Here is a 25,260-nt window from a genome sequence, read left to right on the forward strand (position 1 = left end):
GAACACACAGCCCACTGGGCGACGGCTAGGGAAGAGTCTCTCTGGTTGGCTGGAGCTTCACCCAGAGCTCATTGGAACGTGGCTCAGCAGGAAGGGAGGGTTTTCCTGCAGCACCCCCCTTCCCCCCCCCCCCCCCCCGCCCTCCTTAAGGGCGACAGAGGCAGGGGGTACATGAGGAGGCATTTAAGCCTTGTTAGCCTCCCGCTGCCTCTGAGGCCACAGGACTCCTTATTAAACCTAACACAGAATAGGTTTATGATTTGAACTTGGATCTCACAGTAGTATCCCAGTGACACATCAGTAGCCACGATGTGGATGTTGGCAGGAGAGCAGCCAGCTAAAAACTGCTGTATTGTTAGATCCACATAGAGAATACACTCAAAACCTTTATACCAAATAAGAGTAAATAATTATACCAATATAAACAGGGCCTTTGACCCTTTCATTTTATTAAAATGGCACGTAATTAAAACAGCATACTGATCACTTCATACATCTGCGTGCCCCCAGGTGTGTGGCTGAGGAGCGGCACGTGGGCTCCCTCCGTGAGGCTGCAGATTCATGCATTGAGCAATTCATGTTCTTTATCGGTTTTCCCAACAGCGTCAGGATTTGATAATGGGTCGAGGTCAGCAAAGAGGCTAAACCAGGCAGTCAGATCCGAGGCAGCCTTGGCAGGCTCTGGGGAGAGAAGAGGACATGTGAATGCAGGCCCCTTCCAAAGGCCCACCTCTGCCAAACTGCATGTAGGTGGGTCCAGGCTCCTCCCGAAAAGGGAGGATGCTGCTCAATCAGACAAATCCCAGTACACTCTGTCCCTAAAACCAGCTAGGGAATTCCATGTCCCCCTGTTGGTTGGCCAAAGAACATTTCTAAACCATGGCCTAAAACTCCATGAAGAATGAGCAGTGTTAACCTTCACCTGTAAACTCACCTACCAAGCTGCCTAAAACTGCAGACCGTGCTGCTTAAACACAAGCAGGAAATAGCATCGCGACTTCAGAAATCAGACTGAATGGCTGAGGAAGCAAGGTATGTTCCAGTGTCCACTGGAACACTTTACAAATCTGCTGGGTCAAGGGAAATACCGTGACCACTCTTCAAGCTTCAAAGCAACAGGCAGAGAGGAGGGTTGGCACCTAGGCCTGGCTGTATCTCTTTTCTCACGGTCACTGCCTTCTTCCACCCTCTCCTGTCAGAGGGAGGAGGCCTCTGAAGGTCTCCTCCTCCTCCTGGGCTCTAAATCACCCCCACGCCCCACCTCCACTTCACCCTCACTGGATACTCCCTTCAGCTGCTCTTTCACTAAACCACCTGCTCTAACTTTCCGAATGCCACAATTATAGAACCAAATTATTTTCCAGATGAGAATATTTTCAAAAGAGTGCCTGATGCAAGTGATTTCTACATAAGCTGAGGGCTCTTCTCTACATAAATCATTCCACATGAGGATCGAAGTTCATTGGCTCAGATGACCCAGGTTTCTTTCCCTTTCCCAACAGGTGGGAATATCAAAAGCATGAAGAAAATGTCTTGACAGGTTATCCTTCTCACTGAGAGGAGCGAGGAATGTGCTTGCCATCTGGCTTAAAGAGTCTTGGGAAATGCTGGGGGGGAACAAGCTAAGAGGTTATGCCAAAGTAATGGGAGAGTGGTGATGGGATTATCCCACTCAACAGGGCCTTTGGGTTTTTGATGAAAATGGCACCAAAATGGTAAGATAGTGTGCCAATCATAGTATACTTCTGATTCCCTTTTTTTTCTCATAATCTCTCATAGATTTATCATGAGATAATCAGTGCATCTACTATAGAGATGACTGCAAGCAAGGCTAGTTGGTAACATGCAAGTTATTACCATTTAACATTAACTGAATTCCACGTGCAATTCGCCTACAGAATACTCAGCTTTGTCTGATATGATAAACTGAGACTTGAGAGCTCTCAATGTAATTTGGTTGGGTAGTGGAGTGGGAACAACTTTTTAAAAAGGGAGTAACTCATCTTTAGTCATATAGAAGGCCATACAGGAAACTAAGGGGCAAGATTCATTTATAGAGGATGAGTCTATCTGTAGTCTAGATAGGGAATATCAACACATCTTAAAGATCTCACCAGCAAAAATATGCTGCACCTACTTTCCCTTCCTACTAACTTCCCAAAGGTCTAGAGAAGCCCTCAACAAGTAGCTCTGGCCTTGCTGGGAGGAGTCAGGTGACTGTACTTTTGGGGCAGCCCTCACATTCCCTAGACCTCCACTGCTGGAGTTTGGGAAACCAGGTACAACTGCACAATACCTATAAGAACATCATGGGGATGCTTTGGGATAATAAAGACACTTCCTGTTACTTCCTGCGGTCAACATGGGGAAAATGGGTGATGATCAAAGGAAGAGAGAGGCAGCTGCAAATACAAAGATCTTCAGTGGAACACATGTTCTCTTTGGGAGCCTCACTCAGAAAGGAACAGTCCCACGAGCTTGAAGGGCCCTCCTCTGACTAAGGAAAATCAGCTCTTTCAGAGGAGCACTAATTAAATGCCTTGTTTGGCCATGGCAATAGTATTTTCAATTAAAGACAGCAAACCTTGGTGGCCTTTCCTACCTGGGTAGCACCCAGTCACGTGGAGACAGTTTTTGACTCCTCCTCATTTGGTTTGATAAGGGGAATTATGAATTAGGACATTATGTCAGAAAAAAAGCCAGAATGTAATTCATGGGATCATACAAAACCCTCCACCCCTGTAGCCCCTGATTCGCACCCTCGGTGCTCAAATAGAAATTAGTAAAGAAAGACGGAAAATAGTGTTAGGCCAGTTGAAAGGAAGGCAACTGTCATTTCCAGGGAATAAAACACTGTATTACCTTTCATTGCAGGGCTGTTGTCATTTGGACTGCTTGCCTGTGGTGTTGGCCATGGAGTAGGAGGAGGATTGACATTGCTCTCTGAGCAGCCTAATGTTCAAAACCAGAGGTGGTTAGGTCTAGGGAAGGGCTGGCACACCGCCCCACCAGCTGCTGGGTGCACACACGGTCTCACCTGCAGTGGCCTCCAAAGAAAGGGGAAGGGTGGTGCGACAAGGACAAGGCCCTTGTGCCATGTTCCTCGTACCTGGGATGGGCTTTAGGGGACAAGAGATAGGTATAATCGTGTCCAATTTGTAAATATGGAAAATCGGGGAAAAGATTGGATTTTGAAAAAAAAAAATCTGTGAAATTGCTAAGGTTAGAACATTTTTTTTTCTTTTAGCTCTATGCCCATTTTTCTTCTCGAGTAATATTATTTCATGGTCACAGCAGAGATTATCCATAGCATTCCAAGGAAATCAAGTGCCTTGCTTTTCTCATAAATGGAGAAAGCTTTAAAAAGTGAACACCAGTAAATGTAGCAATATAATTAATTAACCGCAGGTCTTCTCTACTTCACTATGATCCAACCCATTTATTTGCTATACAGCCAATTTAGAGTGAGAAGTTTAGATAATACACATCAATAAATGATAGTCTAGTCCAGCTATATGAGGGTAAAGAACACCCCCTTAACTTGATGCTGTATCTTACAATGCACTCCGTTTGCCTTACCCAAAATTCTGTAATGTCCCTGTGCTCTGCCCACCCACATAGGCAAAATAATGCCTATGTGGCGTTGGGCGGTCCTGCTTTGGGGGAAGCAAACCTAGTTTCCCAGAGCATTCACGATGTATGTTAGATGTTTTGGCATGGCTTACATTTAATTTAGGATTTTATCAAATAATTCTTTGCATGTCTGCTTTAAATCTGGTCTGTGAGTCCTGTCTTCTCAGTGATAGAAGAAATTGCTTCCTCAATGTGCTTCAAAATACCTGAGGCAGTATATAGGAAGGTATTGTGGACTACGTCCATTCTTGATTCTATGAAACACAGACCATCAGATGATCCACTACTGTTAGGTCCACCATTATTAAAACTGTATCTTTTTACTGGGATGCTCTGCTGTTTTCTTCAGAAAAGGTTTTGTCTCTGATAAGATCCTCCTGAGACAATATATTTGAATGGCACAGTTTTCAGCTGGGTAGTGAAGCCAATTTCTGGAACAAGTTACACATAACCAAGTCACAGAGCATATGCCACAAAAATGGCAGGATTTAATGCTGTTCATTTCCCCTGTCATTATTCTAAGATGCCCAACAAGAGACTTAATTAGCAAATCTTAACTATATTTATTAGTTTGCATTTTTGTGTCACCTCCTAGGGTTGTGAGCCTCCTGAAGTCAGAGATCACGTATTATTCATCTTTACATCCTTTAGTGCACTGTCTGGCACATAATGGCTGTTAAATTAGGATAAACTCTTGGAGAATGTTCTTAAACCATGAGAAGTACACTTATGAGGCATTATTTTAAGAGATGGCAAAACAATGCTTGGCATGAGAGATGCTATAATATTCACTGGCTGAATTATTTCATTTTCAGCAAGTGGCACACAAACTTCTCCATGTAGACTAACGAATGACAACTGAAACAGTGGCGTGTGATCTACCTATCGGATCTAAAACAATGCAAACATAGAGAAGGCTTTTAAAAGTTTTACTACTTATTCGAACAACATTTGAATATGTAGTTAACATAATTCATAAACAACAAAGGCACCAGATTTTGAAGGAGCTTTCTGGGATAATGGAAATGTTCTAACACAGGACTACAGTGATTATTGCACAATATAAATTTACTAGAAATCCTTGAATCATTCTTTTACAGTGGGTAATTTTTATGGTATGTAAATTATAGTTCAAAAAAGTATAAAACTGACCAGTATTTGGTGTAATCTAGGATAACATAACCTTCCTAGTACCTAGATAACTGGGCCCTGAGCATTACTTCTAAGCACAAATCACATAAAAGAGTGGGAAATGTGGAAAGTTAGAGTTGTGATCCACAGTATGCCAAATCAAGCTGAAAGAGGTAGAATGTAACTGAGTGAATTTTGCCCTTTTCCCTACCACCCTGTCCCCAACACCAAACATAGTCAAAACCCACCTGTGCTTGGCAGAGCCCATAGAACCTTTCCACCAACTCCTGTAAGCCTGGCTTCAATCTCTTGGAGCAGTGGTTCTTAAAGTAGGATGCCCATACCAGCAACATGGACACCACCTGACAGCTGGCTAGAAATGCAAGTTCCCAGGGCCAACCCTGACCCAGTGAATCAGAATCCCTAGCAGAAGAGCCCAAGAAACTGTTTTCACAATCCCCCAGTGACTGTTATGTAAGTGCAAGTTTGAGAAGCACTGTCATGGGTGGTCTCTAAGGAAGCTGCAAGGGTCACCATATCCTTCAGGATCAGGTCATCTTGGCTGAGGCCAGAGCCAGCCAGCCAAAGACAGCCCTCCTAAGAAACAGAGGGGTCTGTCTCAAAACCCCACCTCCTCAGGTCCTGCTGTTTTAAGCTCTTCAGTCCATCCCATCAAGCTCTCTGAGTTCAAGGAGGCCTACACTTCCAGAAAGAACCTGAACGGACTCAGAGCAAAGCCAAATGAGAGGTATGAAAGTCAGCCCCTCCCTGATCTCTGTACGCTATTTGATACAGTGGGAACTCAGTGAGATAATTCTTCCCATTTCAAAAATATGCACAACATTCATTTTTTAAAATGGTTTCAGAGAACATTCAAAAAGCAAGGCAGGTTCAAAGCATTGTATTTTTCAGAGCATAAAATGGAACACATTCCTAAAGGAGGCAGAAATAAATCTACATGTCAAAATGGAGCTCCCCTCACTTTACGTAATGGGTATGTTCCCGAAAAGTTATAAATAAATAACATGTCTGTATATCAAGCCATATTTTAAAAGTACCAGAAATATAAATCATATTTCAAGCCTATCACTTCAAGGATTATAATGGCATAGTCCTTTATACAGACAATAAATGTCTTCTAATCGAATTCATTTGTAACTATGGATTATTTAATATTGCTCGTCTAAACACTCATAGATTTAGAATCTATGGATTTGAGGGCTTCTCTGCAGCAGAGGACATGAAGAAGGATGCGTCTGAAGACATCCATTCTTTGAGGATTAATATGATGGGGACAGCATACCTCAGAATTTTCACAAAGACACAGGGTATCATTATTTCTTTGCCCCTAGTGTGGAGCAGAAACAAGAGCCAGTTTGCCAAGTCACATTGTTGTCTCAGAACAGCTATTAAGTGTAAGTCTAACAGTCGAGTATATGTGCATGAGGGGAGAAAATGGTATGGCTGGGACTTCAGCTAAGAGAAAAAGAAAAGAAAACACTAAGCTCAGCTGCAATGTCACTCTCGCTCATATCACTTTGGGAATTATTTAGGGGAGGGGTGCAACTAGAATAATTATGGATGGAATGCCAAGCCAGATTTCAAATGTCTTGGCTTCTGTCAAGAAAAAATGCTATTTAAAGAGAACTAACTCTAGCTAATATTCCTGTAATTGCCATCAACTGTTCTCTAGTTGGTGTTCCTTGGCTGAGGCGTTTTTAACATGAAGGTGTGGCTAGAAAGATGTCTCCCTATCTTAGAGTAATTGTGTCAGGAGAGGGTGGTGAAGGGTGGGGGCCACAGAGCAAGCGCTGAGAGTTCTGGGAACAAAATGAAGATCCTAGCTCATAGATCCTTTGATATGTCAACTGTGCTACCCATTTGCAGGAAACACATATAAAATTTTATTGGAGCAATCCTGCCCCCTTTACTTACATAAGGGAAAATATAAATCAGCCAGAAATAACACTGGCCAGCCAGAGCAGCAAGCGAAGCCAAAAAAACACCATCCAGAGGAGCACTTTACCGTGAATGTAATTTCACTAGCTGGGAGAGCAAAAGCTCAGGCTGGGTTGATGATCACAGCCTGGGGGGCACTGGGGTGGGGTTGGCAGTGAAGGGGAAAGTGGGAACACCACAATCATGGTAGCCAAGTACCACCCTGTCATCCACATTTCCCCTTCTGAGCTCCAGTTTCCATATCTGCAAAGGGTGGATAAAAATTCCTGCCTCATTAGGTTGCTGTATGAATAAAATGGATTCTTGTAGGTGAAACCAGGGAGCACAAAAGCCAGAGAGCACGCACCAATAAAACAAAGCTGAATCTGAATTTTATTTAGTACAGCTCAGCAACATGAGGAACAATCCTAGAGATTAGTTTCGGATTGCTTTCTTTTAATCTAGTGATTCAATGTCTGTTGTTCCTTCCCCTCCCTTCTTGCTATTCATCCATCTGTCCATCCGTCTGTCCGTCCATCCATCCATCCATTCATCCATCTATCCTTTTTCTGAACATCTGTTGTATTCCAGGCGCTCAGCTATGTTCTGGAAATATAACAGTGAGCAACACAAACACGGGCCCTGCCCATGACAACCAAGAGCAAGAGAATTACACCAATCTTACAATGATGTGAGGAAAGGAATGAGTAATCTATAAAGGGAATGGAGGCAGAAACACCTAACCCTGACTGCTGGAGGGGACGGGAGGAGGGAGTCAAGGAAGGCTCTCTGGATGAAATTACATTGAAGCTACATTGAAGGGTGAGAACTTAACCAGGGAAAGCAAGCATCATGGGTGTGAGATGGGTGATGTGCTCTAAGGAGGAGAGAGAGCATGTTTGAGGCTCATTCAAGTTCGATATGGCTGGAGTCCAGCTTACTTGACATAATACATAGGTCCTCAGAAAAACAAGGTGATTAAGTCATGGTAAGTAAAGGTGTGGGAAGTATAGGCAGCAATGAGACTGGGGTAGGTCCTAAAGGGCCTTGTAAGGCAGCCTGAGGAGTTTGTTTAGAACTTTTGCAAATGGTAGATATAAACCTGCAACAACTTGGCAAGTCATAAGGGATTTCCTGATTTCCTCATCTATAAAATGAGGGTGGAGTAGATGGTCATCAAGGCTCCTTCTATGGATTAAGGGGAGGCACTTAAATTCTGCATATATCCAAGACCAGCAGATGTTCCTCAATCAGCTGCTGCTTTTTTTTTTTTTAATCAGCTGCTTCTTTAATGGAACAAAAATTCCACGCATTCATGCCGTGAGCACCTATTCCGTGTTCAAACTCTAACTGCACCCCATAGTCTTCTCCTTCTCATCATTTGAGTCCCAGATATGCCAGTTATCTGGAGCCAGGTTAAGCTAGGAACGGCAAGGGGGTGAACTCAGTTTAAGGAAAGGTGAATTGGAGATAATGCAAAGCTTGACATTACATTAGCCTTAAATAGAAACCAACCCAGATGGTAACAGCACCTAGGCATGGCATAAAACAAAAGAATATCCAGAAGGAACACAGAACTGCATGTTTGTGAGAATGTAGAACAAGACTCCTAACTTAGGTTTGCAGAATCCTAAATTAAAAGATGTCCTGGTGCATGTATTTTGAGCAGATGGTAGTCTTTTCAGTATCAGCGTCTATTCTATGTCTAAATTAAATTTTGGGTATTGGTGGAGAATGGAGAAGAATGGCAAATGAGGCTTATCAGCCTCACCTTGTCTCAACCTTGGGAAGCTCCTCTGGCCAGCTCTCTTTCTACTTGCTTTAGGAGGCCTCAGAAAGGTACAGTTTTCTCATCATTGTACGACACACAGGAAACCCCAGCCCCTATCATGCTGGTAACTTCAGAAACTCTCAGAAATCCTACATAAAATCAACTCCTTTTTTAAATGTTCAGCCCAACTTTATCCTAAATGTAGGACGCTTCGTTTTGCTCTCCTAGAGCTTGAAGTTGGGGTGGGGGAAGGAGGCAAATATAATTGTTATCTTACTAAATCTCCCTCCCTCTCTATTCTCCCAGAGCACAGGGGAACAGAGTGGGGAGAGAGGACAAAGAAAGGAGGGAGGGTGGCAGAGGAAAATGGGGAGGGGGAGAGAGGAGGAGAAGGAGAAGTGAGGAGGGGAGTGGGGCAGGGAAGTGCAGTCTGTGGAAGAGCAGAGGTTGCTGCAGCTGGAGGCCAGACCCTTCCCCTCAGTTCTCTTGACACCAACATCTTGAGGATGCAGCCCCACCTGGACCTCACAGAGAACTAGAACAATGGTGGTGAGAATGAGCAGTAATGCCCTACAGGGAAGATGTGGGTGGCTGCTAGCACAGGCGAAGATTCTACAAACAATCTTGATTTCAAATATTCTATTCTGGAATATCATCCAATTTTTGTGGTCGACAGGGTCCCTGCCTCCCAACCAGTGCATTCCTTCTCCATGGCAACCATTTGTTCTTGGTCTGTGTGTGTGTCCAGGACACCCAGGGCCAAGCTAATCATGACGAGTCCTGCTCCCCCAGGAGCATCCAAGGAGAGGCCTGAAGGAACCCACTGAGAAATCACATTTGCCATTGGAGACTTGGTACAGAGAGGCAACCGAACAGAATGGTGAAAGGCACAGACTTCAGGGTCACATGGCTCAGGTTCACCATCTGTCTGCCTCCCACCACATGTCTGATCTCAGGCAAATTACTTCATTACTTTGTTTCTCAGTTTCCCAGGGCCCTAAAAAGGAAATGATGATAGTACCTCCCTGGCAAGGGTGTGGTGAGGATTAGGTAAGTTAACTCTCTGCCACTGCTGGTTTCTCTAAACCAACATGTCAGTGAGCCTTTCTGTTCCATGTTGTGTGTGATTACTTATTTGTTTCAGTTGGTTATTTAATTTGATTTTTGAGATGATCTGGATGATGGGAGAAGCAATTTCAATATGGAGTGTCTGAAGTTTAATAGTTACTTAGATGCTTTTACATGTATATAGATGGACTTTTCTAGACCATGGGTGTCTTAAAAAAAAAAAAAATCGAGAGCCAGTAATCCTCTTCTCCTTTTTAGGGAGAGGTGGGGAAAGTTTTGACAAAAGCATAGGATGTGGTTGTAACAGGATTACATGATCAGTCACCGAAGCAGGGTGCCTGTTCTTTATTTGTACCACATCTGTTTTGAAGGTTCCCTGAATCAGGGCAGCATCAGAACCAGAATTGTGGGAGCACCTGCTGGGAATCCATACATGTGGTAGAAGATAAGTGGGCTTCCTCTTTCAAACACTTAGGTTCCATTTTTCTTTCCTGTCATTTTTGTTTTCCATAGACATTCAGTTTGTGTCTGCTGGCATGCAAAGGAAACAGGGTAACTCGGAGGTTAGAAAACAACTCCTTTAGCCCTGGTCTTCATAGAACACCAGCAGAGAAAAGGAAACTTTTAGCAGGCAGGATGATCCTTTTAAATGATAAATCAGATCATGTCCACTGTTGGTCTAAGACACTGTGACGGTTCCCATTTTTTCTTGGGCCAAATTAAAGGCCCAGGTTTGGGGCAGTCTGGGTGGCTCAATGGTTTAGCGCCGCCTTCAGCCCAGGGCGTGATCCTGGAGACCCGGGATCGAGTCCCACGTCAGGCTCCCTGCATGGAGCCTGCTTCTCCCTCTGCCTGTGTCTCTGCTTCTCTCTCTCTCTCTCTCTCTCTCTCTCTCATGAATAAATAAATAAAATCTTTAAAATAAATAAATAAATAAAGGCCCAGGTTCTTCCAAAGGCCAGGAGGCCATGTATGGCCAAGCCTCTGCCTCCCTGCCTCACTCCACCCACAGAGCTCCTCCTGCAGACCCTCGACCACACAGGCATGTCCTGCCTTAGGCACTGGCACATGGCCTCTGTCCCTATCTCCAGGTGGCCCATTCCGCCACCTCCTGCAAGTCTGCTCAACTTTCATCTTCTCATAAGAACCCTATTTAGTTCTACAGCCTGACCTGCCTTGCCATCCACCCAACACTTTCTATCCCTTAGTTCTATTTTGCCTTTTCTCTATAATACCGAGCACTTTTTAACCTACTCTGTGATTTTTCTTTATTATGTTTATTGTTCATTACCTCCTCTTCATCAGAATGTGAGTTATATTCTCAGATGAATCCCCAATGCCTGGCACCCAGAAGGACCCAATAAATCTCTGTTGAATCAGTGAGAAACTTGGTAAGGAGCTAGTAGGGTGGCAACCTTAAGTGAGATTTTTGTTGCTTGAGAAATAAATGGCTTCCCTTGGTAGTACCTCTCTACCCATACAGGAATACCTCTTTCTACAATAAGCTTACATTTCTCACTGTCAGAACACCTCCCCCCCTAGACCCAAGAGTAAGTACTCCAATGCTGAAGCACTTGGATTTGGGACAAAGCTAAAGTGCGAAGTCCATGGCCACTGCTCTTGTCATAGCTCTCAGGCATAGTTGCGAGGCCATGGGCCCTGAGCTGAGATCTCACACTGTCTGCTCAGGAAGAGGGCGTGGAGCTCTGACTTCCCAGCTGTCAGTGAGGGCCACTCACAAGTGAATGACACTCAGCCAGTCCAGTTAAGTGGGAGTACTGCCACCACCATTCCTGTGGGCAGCAAGGGCCCTAGTATCTTTATAGCTGGGGGCCGGAATGGGATTCATCCTGTAGCACACTGGAGAGTCTCCAGCAGCCCCAAGATCTAAGTAGTGGATCCTGGCTATGGCCTTCCAACTCTCCCACGGCTTGTCAGCACCTCCACCGCAGGTGGGTGGGGGTGAAACTCAAGTCACTGGCAGCATTGCTCATCTGGAGCTCCAGTGAAAGAGATGGCGAAACCCAGAGGTGAGGCTCAGGGTAAAGTATTTTTGGATTCCATTTATCCCTCTTATCTCTAACTCCATTCCTGAAAATAAATGACATGGATACAAAATAGGACTCACAGAAAACAATAAAAGGAATGATGAATTTTGTTAAAAAAAAAAAAAAAGAAAAAGAAAAAAAAGAGGGAAGACTTTTTTTTGGTTTTGCCCACCAACTTTTGCTCTGTCCGTGATCTCATCTCCAAAGACCTGAGGTTTTTTTTTTTTTTTTAATAGCTCATAATTACTTAATCATTCCAGCTCTGCTGTTTGTTCTCAGCTTTAAGTACCAGATAAACACTTATTAAGGAGATAGCCTAAATTCATGGAAAAACCAAAACAATTTGAGAATTTCTTAATAGTGATTCCCGTCTTACAATTAAAATAACATGAAAGAAGGAAAAAGGTGTTGAAATAGTAGAAAATAGTTTCCTTCCCAAGGTCTGTTTAGAATATTAGACTTAAAAATTTCCATTTCAATCTGAGTTTTAGTTTTACACTCTCAACCAATGTGCTCCCCATGCCAGTAGTTCTCAACCAGCGTGCCTTGCACCCTGACCAATGTTGCTGGCCACAGATCAGAGTGGAAACTATATTTCTGCTGTGGCCAAGATGCTGGTGGGCCCCGTGTTTCAGACCCAAAAGGAATGGCTGAGCTGAGAGCATCCTCAGGGTAGGGGTAGGCCAGGAAGGAGAGACAGCAGGAAGCAAGGGAAAATTCAATGTGAATTAAGAAGTTAAGAAGCCCAGTGTGATGTCACTTGGCACTTAAAAAGATGGTATGTCTATAGAAATGTGGAGAACTGTCCAGGCAGGAATGGCCAAGCCAACAGGGCCCATAACTATGAAGACAATCTGATTCTCTCTTTTTTTTTTTTTTTTTTTGCAGACAATCTGATTCTCTAAAGTATGCCATGCAAAAGTCTAAAAATCAGAGCAAGACATTAAGGTTGAGAGCTACCTCTCTAACCTTTTACTAAAAGCAAATGTGAACATGAGGAGAAAATTATGAGAAGAGATTGTAAACCCTGCAACATCTTAAAGCTGGAATATGATTCTGAGATTTTAGCTAAAAAGTCACTGAATATAAAAGAAAAATACAAGGATGAAAAAAACAGCAACAAAAAAAGACATTAGATATAAAATAAAAACCAAAAAACATTTTTTAAAAAAAGACAAAGAAGGAAGAAAGAGGCTCTTGAATTAAAAATAAAGAATGAACAGGGATGCCTGAGTAGCTCAGCGGTTGAATGTCTGTCTTTGGCTCAGGGCATGATCCCAGGGTTCTGGGATCGAGCCCTGCATCGGGTTCCCCGCAGGGAGTCTGCTTCTCCCTCTGCCTATGTCTCTGCCTCTCTTTCTGTCTCTCATGAATAAATTTAAAAAATCTTAAAAAAAAAAAAAATGAATGAACAAACAAAAAATCCCCTATTGCAATCCCCTTGGTACATACCTTGTAGTGAGGCCTGTAAGTCTTTCATGTTTTGGTCTAAAAGCTGTGAAGGAAGGAATCCTGAGCCTGCCTGGGGCCTGGGGTCTGGCTCTCCTGGGGCCACAGCGGGCACTGGCTCCTTCAGTCGGCCGTCTCCAAACACAGCAGCCCATTCCTTGCTGAACTCACCCTCGTCCAGGGAGGAAGCATTGAAGATCTCACTCAACAGCAGCAGGTCATCTTTGTCAGTACCTTCAGGTTCTGAGGTCCCTGCCATTGGGCCCAGGCAAGCTATCAAAGTAAGAAAGCACAAAACACATCACCACCCAGGTCCCAAGCCCTTGGGAATGCAGTGGGGGCTGGGATGGGACAGACTGGGTGATAGCTAGATTTAAGAAAAAGCTTATCAACTTTAAATTATTCTCATTATAGCCTATCTTAAGAAATTTCAGAGTTTAATTTCTAGTCCCATCGTCCCTCATCTGCATTCCTCCAAAGCAAATTCCATTTCTGAGCATCATTAGAATTTTACTGAAACAGTAAAATTCTAGGGTATTGTTTTTTCTTAATATATCCACCAAAACTCTAGGGTTTTGTTTTTTTCTTAATATAAAAACAAATTTACAAATTGTTTTTATATTAAAAACAAATTTTGTTTTTTTCTTAATATATCCACCAAAATTCTAGGGTTTTGTTTTTTCTTAATATAAAAACAAATTTACCACCAAAACATTTCTCAGACAGGAAACAAAGGCAGGATTGAAGACAATGTGGGATATTTTGGTTCATTGTTTGTATAGCTTCCTGAATCTTCTCACACAAGCCCTAAATCCATAGCCAACACACCATGTGGGAGCTTGCACCATCATCCAGGATGGGGAGAGGACCCTTGCCACACACTGGGCCGAAGTGGAAGATGGTAGGACATCCAACGACTGGCCAAGGAAAGCCTCTTGCTTCCTTTCTCTTTTGCTGCAACCGACTGCAACCCAACCCCAAGTCCTTGCCAAAGCAAAGGAAAGGTGGGTCTGGTTTGCCTGAGGGCAGCAGTGAAAGAATGACAAGAAAACAGGGCAAATAACTGAACCACCCAGAGAAGGCCAGAGTCACTGCCCAGGAGGATTGGAACGTACAGAAGACCAGAGGGGAAGTTCCGAGACTATTCTTAACTTGCTGTGTGAGTGACTATAGCCAGACCCTTAGCTCTTCTGGGCCTCTGTTTTTACACGTGTAAAATAATATTAATAACAGCCACCTCAAAACACTGTTAGAAGACCAAAAGAAATAGACCTTTAAATCTCATTGCTTATCCACAAGAAGAAGTCCATTCTTACAATACGGACACTGACAAATACTGAACAGGGAATATAAGTAGAACGGGGACATCACTAACCAGAAAAACTGTAAGACTTTTCACTGGGTTTTCTACATATTTTGAACACCAAGGACTGCTGGTCCTATTAACTGTGGTTTTGGGGTGGTATCTAATGGCCACATGGAAACTGCATACATGGCCGTAAGTTATGAAGAGAAGGAATAATCATGATTTATATTTTCTCTGAGCTATACTACATTTCTGATACTGTCATCTTAAGGGGGATTAACAGGTTTTCCTCAACTATGTGAGATAATTAGTTAAGTGAAGGCTTTTTTTTTTTTTCTTTTGTAAACAAATCAAGCTTATCTGTTGGCTTTACTAGATTTATTTTCAGCCACACTTTATATAATGGTGTTCTGATTGAGAGGAATTTTTGATGTGTGGGGCAGACTGGCTACACATCCAGGAAGGGAGGAGTTCAGTCACTCCCATATCACTATGGTTTAAAAAGAGCAGCAAAATTCACTTCAATTGGATAACTATCTCGTTTAAGTATTCTTATTGTCTGTGTGATCACAGAAACATGCACTGAGATGTATCCTGTCAGGTGGGGTGGTGAGAAGACAAGGGAAATGGCATTTTAGTAAACAGGCTTGTAAGATAGTTATGCAGGAGGGGGGTGGGCAGCCTGGATCCACCTTGGCCTGTGTGTGGTAGAAGGCCAGGTAGGTAGGTAGGTAGGCCATATATGTCAGTGCAGGCAGGAAGCTTGGCTGTGTCCCTCAACACACGGCTGCCTGTGCACTTTCCTTGCTTCCCTCTCTCAGTCTCTCCTGGTGTCACTCTCTTTGCACACATTAACTTCACAAGTCTTTGTACTTTCTACTTTAGTTGGGACTAGAACACCCAAACTTTTCCTCGTGGTTTACTTTCTGGCATGACTGAAACCAGATGATTGCTGAACCAAACCTGTTTTTCTGGAACCAGTTCAAATCAAAGACTAGACTCTAGAGGAAGGGATGACTTTTGATAAGCACTGGAAATTACGTGTTCTTCCCGAAGTCACTTTACAGCCTTCTGCTAAGTTAAATCCTGAGGGAGGCTTCCTGCATTCATTGAAATATCAATCCAGGGACAACTGTGACTAATATGAGCAACAATAACTAATAAACTTTGAGCCTTCCAAAAACAACCAGAAACCGCAAAGCTCTATCTTTGTTTTCACTGTTTAGGTTTGTGTGCAAGGCTAATGAATGGACTTCTGTAGGTTTTGTTAATTTAGCATCCCATTCCTCCTCCTCTTCAGTTTTCCCTTTTGGGAAATACCTTCTCCACAGGATCCTGGTGAGAAATCATGTAGGGTGCCTCCTCACCCCTCATCGAGGCTGACCAGAGTCCTTCATTTCTCAGGCCATGGAGACTGGCTCTGGGGTGGGCACATGCCAGAGGCTTCCCTGAGTTTGGTATATAAAAGGGGGAGGGAGGAGGCCTCTCTTTCAAATTCCAAATTCTAAAGATGCAGTTTTGAGGCTCCCAGGGATGACAGGGCCAAACAGAGGGTGAAGCAGCACCAAAAGTTGGAAAGAGGGACGTCTGGGTGGCCCAGCAAGGGAACCTGGGTGGCTCAGTGGTTGAGCTTCTGCCTTTGGCTCAGGCATGATCCTGGGGTCTGGGACTGAGTCCTGCATGGGGTTCCCCACAGGGAGCCTGCTTCTCCCTCTGGTTATGTCTCTCTGTCTCTCATGAATAAATAAATAAATAAATCTTAAAAAAAAAAAAAAAAAAGCTGGAGAGAGAACTCTGACAACACTGTCTAAACTCTGGATCCAACCTCGCTCAAAGCCAATCCATCACTGTATGTCCCCAGTTACATGGACTAATTCCCAATATGATCTTTTCTTCTTAATTTTATTTATTTTTTATTTTTTTTCTTCTTAATTTTAAAGCTAAGCTACTTAGTGAAGGGTTTCTATTACTTCTAACTAAAAGATTCCCTACTAATATTGTATTCTGTCAAACTCAACTTTACTGACAGCAATGAGAAAAGGACCTTTGGTGATGATGATATAGTCTAGAGCTCATTCCAAATAGAGACTTAGTCAGTGACCTATCACTGAATTTGACCTCTTAGGGTCCTGGTTATTGAACTGTTAAGGTCGGCTGCATAGGGGACATTTTCTGTAAGAGAACTTATTACTTCACTGGAAGCAGTGAAGCTGGCACTGACTTGAACCAGAAGACCGGGAAACCCAATTATTGCCCTCATAATTATGATGCTTGAAATTATTATACATAACTTGTAAGAAAAACTTAATTACAAGTAGAAAAGGACAGGTTTAGTTCTGTAACCAGACATGTCAAGACTTGAAAAACAACACTAGTCTGTTGGCTCTTAAGAATCAAGCTAACATCTTTTCTGGAAATAATTCAACTCAACTATGAGAAAATGGAGATATACACACAGAGAATAAGCTCTTTGAGAGCAGCCCTGGTAAGGGCTGCTCAAGTGGAATCGGGCCTTCTACCCAGGTAGCCAAACAAGTATTGCTCCTGGGTTATGGTACTCTATATGCTTTTGTCTGCAAGAGTGAACCAAGACTCTGATCTCTCAGGTGCCAAGCCCACAGATACCACTACAAGCCCCCTTTGTGCTCTTGTAGGCTCCTGAGTCTCCATGCTCACTCTTACATCCAGATGTGACTCTAACAATAGAGGTTAAAAGATGCAAACACCAGTTCTCACCTTTCAGTCTTCAGTTCTATGACCCTGACCCTTCACACATTCCTTCCTTCTTTTTGACATCAGCCCATGGTACATTCTCCCCTTCTGCTGGGAGACTGCTCCGCCCCTACTGAAATTCAGCTCCAGCATCTCTAGTCTTTCTCCCTCTCTCCAAGGCTTCCTGCCTTGATCTCAAAAGATGTGTGCATATCCCAACAACAGCCAATCTTGTAATTCCTGTCTCTCTATCCCACCACCCAACGGTGCTGCTCTGGTTTCTTCTCCCTTCCACAGCCACATACTTTGTCAACCACTCTTGTTCCAGCTGCCTGTCCTCAAGTTCCTGCCCACACTGAAATGGCTCTTCTGAAGGTTACCAGTAAGATCCTCATGGCTAATTCCAATCCCCCTTTCTCTGACCTCAATCCCTGTGACACTTTGCCCTGTTGCTCACTCTGGAAATGCTGTCATCTGTTGGGGGTCTCCATGAGATGGCTCTTTTGGATATCCTTCCATCTCCTTAGCAGTACTGTCCCTGCTGCCCCTTCCTAGTCTAGTTACCATAAAATTTCCTCTGAAGCCATATCTCCCTTTCCTACATTATCTACAGAACATCATATCTATTCTCATGGTTCCAATCTCACCTGGGAAGATTCTCAAATCTCCATCTCCAAATCCATGTTTTCTTGAACTCTGATGACAAACTCCTGACTTGAGGGTCCTCTGGGTTTTTCTCATCAGCAAGCCTGCTGGCACTCCATAAAAGGCACCCTCTCGCTGTATACCTTTGCTCAGTTCAGCTGTGAGATTATGACCCTCTTACTCGAAAACCTTCAGGGGCTCCCTCTGATGCCTGAGGAAAACAACACTCCTTACAGTGGTATTCAGGACCTCTGCAGTCCAGCTCTACTGCAGCCCTTCTAGCAACTCCTTCAGGGAGGCCTATGGCTCGGCAAAACTCCTCCACATTTGCCACTTCTCAATTGTGCTTTCCTGCCTTCCTGTCTGGGAACCTGCTGTTTTCTCCCAGTGAGATGCCTAGAGAGAAGAATCATACTTAACTGAAAGGGATCTTAGAGATTATCCCCTGTAACTCACTTCACATATGAGGAAAAAGACACCCAGGCTAGATGACCTGCCCAAGGTCATATAATTTATTAGTTATAGATTATCTGGCTGGGGACCCTGGCTCATAAGTCAATGTTTTCTCAGTGCAGTATACTTCCTTTACCTCAGAGCCTGATAAAGATGTCATATATAAATGAATATTCAAGCTTTTTGTAGTAAAGTTTTGAGGGTTTCTAAGGTTAGATGGCTCCATTGGCAGCCAAGCAAAGCTCCTGGCTGCAGGCAGTACGGCAGAATGGATGAGAGGGAGACCCACTCAGCATGTTTGCCTTACACTGCACAAGGGCTCATAAATAAAAATCCTATGCTCCTGGGAAAATATTCCCCAGGAAAACTGATTCTGAGCCAATGCGCTCTGATTCTGACCCAGTGAGTTTTCAGAGTGAAAACTGACATACAGAGGAAGCTCTCTTGGGTTGAGACAGAGGGCGGGTGACAGAAAGTAAATGTGGGAAACTGGTGACAGCCCACTCAGGTTATATTTTTGAAATCATACTGAGTTTCATGACCTCAGCATGAATTAGGAACCCAGAAGATGGAAACAGCTACAGAGACCAAAAATGAGAGCACAGAAAAACAACGAGATAAATGTCACATAAGTTACCTTCATCTGTGTGTGAAACAGGAAGGCTCTGTTTCTCTGGTTTTCTCCCTGGTCCCCACTCTCAGCATTATGACTAATGTAAAGGCTGCACACTTGCAGTACACATGAAAAACCCCAATAACCAACACAGTCCTCACATCACCCAACAGAGAGTATGGGGGAGAAAGACGGGGTGGGAAACCACCGTACAAAAATGTCTAATGAGCAAAGTATTCTTCCTTATAAAAGGCTCTGGTAACAAATTGTACTTGTTTGGAATCCAAGAATACTACTCCCTGAAAACTCCCTTTTAGTGAAAAAAGACAGCTAATAATAATAACAGATGGGGGAAAATCCATCTCCACCCACTCTCTGGGATACACACACACACACACACACACACACACACACACCCCAAAAAAGAAAACAAAAACCCCAACAGTGCTAGACCCTGAGTAGGCATTCAAAAAATATTTCTTGATGATCCCCAGCTCTGGTCTTCCATTTTAGCATTAGATCCTAATATGTGATTAACTGAAAGACTTGACATCTGAGGCAGGAGTAAATCTCTACAGAACACTACCGACTACATGGTGATCCAGTAAGAACAGTGGAGTGTTTGGTTTTAAAAGTGCACCATTATTTTATGAAAGGGCCAAAGCCAGCATTTCATCCTAGGATGCTGAGGGAGACAGGGCAAAGGGAAAGTTGAGAAAAGATTATGAGCTTGTTTTTGCCACACTTCATGTGAGGAAGCAAATCAGATCCCTAGTTAGCTCTCTATGGAGAACAGCAAAAGATAGTTCTGAACATCTTGGGAGAAACCAGGCCTGGGGACATAAACCTGTGTTATTGCTAAGGGCTACAGACTGCACCCAGACCTAAGTGAGCTACTGAATGAGCTTCTGTGTTGTTCTGACAGTTGGCCAGAATTTAGAATCACAAGTTTGAAAGTAGTAACCAAGGAAATGACATAAGCCAAAATATTTTAACTGTAATGTGTAGAATTAAAATTCTTAAAAACTTCAGTTAATCTTGTCCTAGAGAAGGATGTTTTGGATAAATCCAAGTAATCAGATTTAGGTGGGCTAAATTCATCTAACTTTGTTCAGTTACCTATCTGCTAGATATTTTTCTCAGCCCAACTTTGAGGAACACAAAAACTTCTACATGTTACACCTAACTCATAAATTGAGGTTGGGATTATCACATGGGGTCACAAGGTGACTTCAGGGCCACTTTCAAGTTATTGTAAAATGTCACTCAGTTTCTTTTTTACTTAAAAATTTTTATAAACTGGCCAAATATTATATTGGTTTTCTATTTATATTATCTATTTAGTAGGAGAAAATACATTTCATTATGACACTGAATCAGAGTGATTTTCTGGGCCATGGTTCCTGGAGAATTACCTCCTTGTTATTGTCACAAGCAATCTGCTTTTTGATACCATGGTGCCACAGCTTGGCCATTACTTGTCTGACAGAATTCCCACTGGGAGTGAACTGGCCCCCAAGCAGCAGGGTGCTAGAGCTTATAGCCCCCAAGTCTTATAAAGGCAGCCATCCCTGGATTAAGCTCTTTTTATTTCTTGATTATTTAATGTCTTGCCTATTATAATCAGCATTTTAATTCAGGATTTGGGCCTGCTGGCAGTTTTCTGAAGGGTACACATTTTGAAGTCAACAAATTATCGTGTGCTCTTTTCTTCAGTCATCACAAGTTCTGTGCGCTGACAGAGTATTTCTATACTTCTGGTCATGTTAATCTTTAAGCTGATTCTGCCCTAGGGGTTGCCAATGCAGAAGAGTCAGATAGTGACAAAGTATGGCTTGTGTCTCAAGAAGGGCTTTATGGGTTGACAGTGATAAAGGGAAAGGAGAGATTAGGTGACATGGCATTTAACTGAGACAATGTGTAAATCAACTTTTCTGCCTGAAAACAAGTCCACATTTTGGAGAATACATTCACCTCTCTATTGTTAGAATTACGTGAGTGCTCAAGAAAAGGGTATGAACCTCTATTCCATGAAACAAAGACTGTTAACTATAAACCAATGAGATACACAGTTGTTTTCAATAAGTGGAAAGATATCAATCTTATTCCAGTGTATCCATGGCACATGCTATGGAGGAAGCTTATGAAAGCAAGCCTGTATCACAGACAGTAGCATTTCTGATTTAATTCTGCAAAGAAATGCATGGTTACTGGGTTAGTTTTTGTTGTACTATATTACTACCCAAGTTGAAAAAGTCAAAATCCAAAAGCAAGAACCCTTTTTTGGTAAGAAGAGGAAAACATAAGAATATAGACTCATATTTGTGTGTATGTAAATAAATGCCAGGAGGATAGAATGGGGATGGGAATATTGGAATAGAGAGGAGTGGGGAGCAGACATGGGAGTCAGAGTTTTCTGCTGCCTACATTTGTATTATCATTATCACATACCAATGTGAATATATCTATTCAAAAATTATGTTTATTAAAATAATGAAATTAAATAGGAGATAATAAAAGCAAAGAACAAATTACATAAACAAGAGGTGGGCAACAGGAGAAATAACAATCTTCCTATCAAAACAAGCTGAAACATATGTATAAAGAAACTGTTAAGTGTGAAGATTTGCTAAAACTAGGTGGTGGGCCCCTACTGCGTGTTATATTATTGTCTGTAGCCCACCTCTGCAAGACTGAAATATTTCCCCCTCCAAAAAAAATGTGTAAGAAAAATCTTTTATTTCATCAAAGTAATCTATCCTTATGCCAAAGGGGAAACTTTTTATGAAAATGGAGACCATGTAGTGGCTGTCTGTTTTAACTCTTTGCTTTTTACTTTTGTAACCTGATGTGATTTCATATTTACAAATAAGTAGTCATTCTGATAAAAAGACACAGGGATATTCATGAGATATTGCACAGTGTATTGCCTGGAATAAGAAATTTGTAAGGAAATCAGGTTTTTTTCTTCAAGTTTATACTCCTAAGCCCTCGAAACCTAATGCAGGAGTTCTATTCCCTTTCCAATTTGAAAATAAACTTTAACCAATGCTTTCTATTTCCCAGAATTTCTTCCTTTCACACTTTGGGGATCAAACTGAGTAGAGAAAATTGTCTACTCTAGTTAACTGGAGCCTTCAGGATGATCTTGCTCCATTTCCATCCAGTCCTGTGAGAAACCTGTAAAACCAGGGCGGATAGTGTGCCAGCCATCTAGGACAAAGGGTGCCCTAGAGTTTGTCTCAGAATCTCAGGGGTACTTTGGATTTATGATAAATCATCAGAAGCAAACCCTTGGTAGGATGGAAACCAAGGGCTCTACCAGGCTGAACACATTCCATTTCCTGGGTTCACTTAAGACTATACCTGTCTCATCCCGCTCCATGCCCCTGGATTCTCTCTTGGGGGATTATTTATGAAATGATTTCTGTTGAACTTGGGTGGGGGTCTATCCATGCAAACTCTTCTTCTGTTTAACTGAGGTTCACTGGAGATGCAGCACAGTCTACCACCAGGACAACATTTCTAGTGTCACTTTTTCAACTACTTCCCATCTGAGAGAGAGGGCATGAGAGACCCTCTATATACGTGGTCTCCGATTCTGACAACAACCCAGCAAGACTGCTGCAGTTAGTTCCATTTTACAAATGACAGCAACTGAAACTGAAGGAGTTCAAGCATTAAGCAAATTACCTAAGGCCATACAGAGTTTATAGTAGAACTGATACTCAAGTCCAGGTCTGTTTCTGAAAGCCATGTTTTTTCTACTATAGCATATCACTTTTGATGTAATAACTTTTAGCTTTAGTGTAAGTTTGACCATTATGTAATTAAATTAAGGATGACAATTCCATATATACTAATTTGTGCTTGGGCATATTTAAAGTCATTTATAAAGACAAATGACAGTCACCTATTGGGAATACAAAGCTTGGGAATGCAAAGCTATTCAAAAGATAAACATTGTATCTTCCTGCACATAAAAACAGTATTAAAAATTAAATTATAACCCCAAAGAAATGTATAAATCTTACCACCTTCCTCAGGTTTCATGTCTAATAGTTCATCTATAGGTCCATTTGAGGAGGGAAAAGAAAACAAAATTATGAGTCAGTTTCACTGTGTAAGGAGTTTGTCAAATTTATTAAAAATTAAGTCATTTTCCTTAATCTAGATTACCTGAGCATGCATTATGTGTAGAGCTTTTGTCTAAGGCAGATAAAACGCTTTTTCCATCTTCAGCTGTAAAATAATACATGCATTTGGTTATCACAAATTCAGAATGGTGCATGTGTTCAGATTTTATTGCAGCATAAGGTAAACACATAGTTCATCATGCAGCAGCAGGGGCCCTGAGATTACATTCTCCTCAAGCTGTTGGTTCTCAATGAATTCTAAGTTAACACCTCAAATCTTGGCTTTGTTTGGTAGTAAACCATGAGACAATTACCTTAAAATTCTCTTTTCAAGCACAAACATGTGGCTTAAGTGATTGACTATTGATGGTACTATGAACCTTAGCCATTTGGGGCCTGGCTAAAATAAAAAAGGCAAATTACCAAGTGAAAGAAGTCAGTCTGTAAATGCTACATGCAACATAATTCCCACTATACAGAATTTTGGAAAAGGCAAAACTATGGAAATTGGAAAAAGATTAGTCGTTGCCAAGTGTTTGGGGGATGGGAAAGATGAACAAGGAGTAGTCACAGGGGAGTTGGACAGTGAAGCTATTCTATATAATACTCTAAAGGCAAATGCACATCTTTATACATTTATCAAAACCTATAAAATGTACAACACCAAGAGTGAACCCTAATGTAAACCATGAGTGATAATGATGTGTCAGTCAGTATTGGTTCATTGACTATAACAAATGTACTACCCTGGTAGGGGATGCTGATAATGCATATGTGGGGACAGGGGGTATATGGAAATCTTTGTACTCTGCCCAATTTTCTGTAAACTAAAAACTGCTCTAAATAACAAAGTGTGTCTGTGTATATGTGTGTATACAACACAATATAATAGCCTTAAAACTTGGTTTGCTCAGGACACCTGGGTCGGTTAAGCACCTGTCTTTGACTTAGGTCATGATCTTGGGGTCCTAGGATCTATCCCTGTGTTGGGCTCCCTGTCCAGCATGGAGCCTGCTTCTCCCTCTCCCTCAGACTCTTCCTTTGCTCATACTTGTGCTCTCTTTCTATCTCACTCTCTTAAATAAAAACAAAACAAAAACCCTTGGGTTTGCTCTTGTGTACATTAGGTTTTCTGCAGGTCACAAAAGAAAAGACAGATGATACTTCATTATGGTGGATTCTATTTTACGTATATATAATACAAGGTGATCAACATTTATAATCTCAAAATATTATGCAAATACCACAAAGAGGTGAACACACCACACAAAGAAAGAAAATTGGATTCTTCTGTATTATATTGTATAAATACATGACTTCTATTGATATGGAACTTGAAAACAAGTATAATAAACTAGAATTTGTATTTTCCCTCAGAACTATAATATTTCTAGATTCCCACAACATAATTCATGCTGTCGACACCCCAAAGATACTAAGGCTGGAGGTGTGGAGCAACACCCTCAGAGAGCTCTTATGTGGCCACCAACATCAGGCTGCCTGCTTCTCTGTCTTCTTCTGCCACTTGCTCCCTCTCTCATACTCTAGAACATTCTCATACTCTAGAACTTCTGACCTTCTCCTGGTCTTCCATGGCTTATAGTCTTTGCTCAGGCTGTTTCTTTATTTTGATACCTCTTACAACAGCACATGACTTAGCTAGGTCTGTGATCCCCTTAAACAGGTGAGGTATCCCTATTGTACATGCCCAGAACTGCTGCAGCTCTTACCAAAGTTGGAGTTGCCCAATTACATGTGCAAATTATTAGATTACCACCTGATTCCCCTTTTGACTGTGAGCCCCATCATGGGAAGGGTCTCAATATGTCTGGTGTATTACTGTGTGCCCAGAGCCTAGTGCTGTGCCTGCCACACAGGCAGCACTCAATAAATATCTGTTGAATAGGCGTGCCTGGGTGGCTCAGTTGGATAGGTGTCTGACTTTAGGTTTTTACTCAGGTCATGATCTCGGGGCTGTGAGACTGAGTTCCACATTGGCTCTGTGGTCAGCGCAGACTCTCCCTGAGATTCTCTAGCTCCCCTTGCCCCTCCCCCCTGCTCACGTGTACTCTCTCTCTAAAATAAAGTTTTAAAATAAATATCTGTTGAATAAATGAATAAATATGTAAATGAAGGTATACATGCGTGAAAGGATAACATGAAGCCAAGTTAGAGAGACAGATAGATAGGTGAGAGGTTTTTGTTTTCTTTTGAAAGGCAGATGAGAGAAAAGCAAATAGAGCAGTAAAGTGGAAGGAGAATAAAACAGGTGAAGCAAATGGTTGGAAAGATAGGAGGAAATACAGAAGGAAGGCACAAGGTGGAAGAAAAGAACCAAAGAGAAAGGAAGTCCCAGG

General features: G+C 42.3%; 1 protein-coding gene across 16 annotated transcripts in view; it reads right to left on the minus strand.

Annotated features, from left to right (window-relative positions):
- Positions 1–431: 431 nt before the first annotated feature.
- Positions 432–25,260, minus strand: part of ICA1 (islet cell autoantigen 1) — a 141,800-nt gene continuing 116,971 nt past the window's right edge. For 15 of the 16 annotated variants that reach the window (XM_041727641.1, XM_041727648.1, XM_041727645.1 and 12 more), the window contains 5 exons: positions 22,947–23,009; positions 22,802–22,834; positions 13,042–13,311; positions 2,863–2,952; positions 432–681 (listed from right to left, as the gene is read on the minus strand). In XM_041727641.1, the coding sequence (XP_041583575.1) occupies positions 560–681; positions 2,863–2,952; positions 13,042–13,311; positions 22,802–22,834; positions 22,947–23,009 (578 nt within the window). In that variant the 3' untranslated portion in view covers positions 432–559. The remainder of the gene's footprint in view (positions 682–2,862; positions 2,953–13,041; positions 13,312–22,801; positions 22,835–22,946; positions 23,010–25,260) is intronic. The other variant, XM_041727652.1, reaches the window with a different exon arrangement.

Source organism: Vulpes lagopus, chromosome 13 (genome assembly GCF_018345385.1).
Source record: "Vulpes lagopus strain Blue_001 chromosome 13, ASM1834538v1, whole genome shotgun sequence".
Taxonomy (NCBI): Eukaryota; Metazoa; Chordata; class Mammalia; order Carnivora; family Canidae; genus Vulpes; species Vulpes lagopus.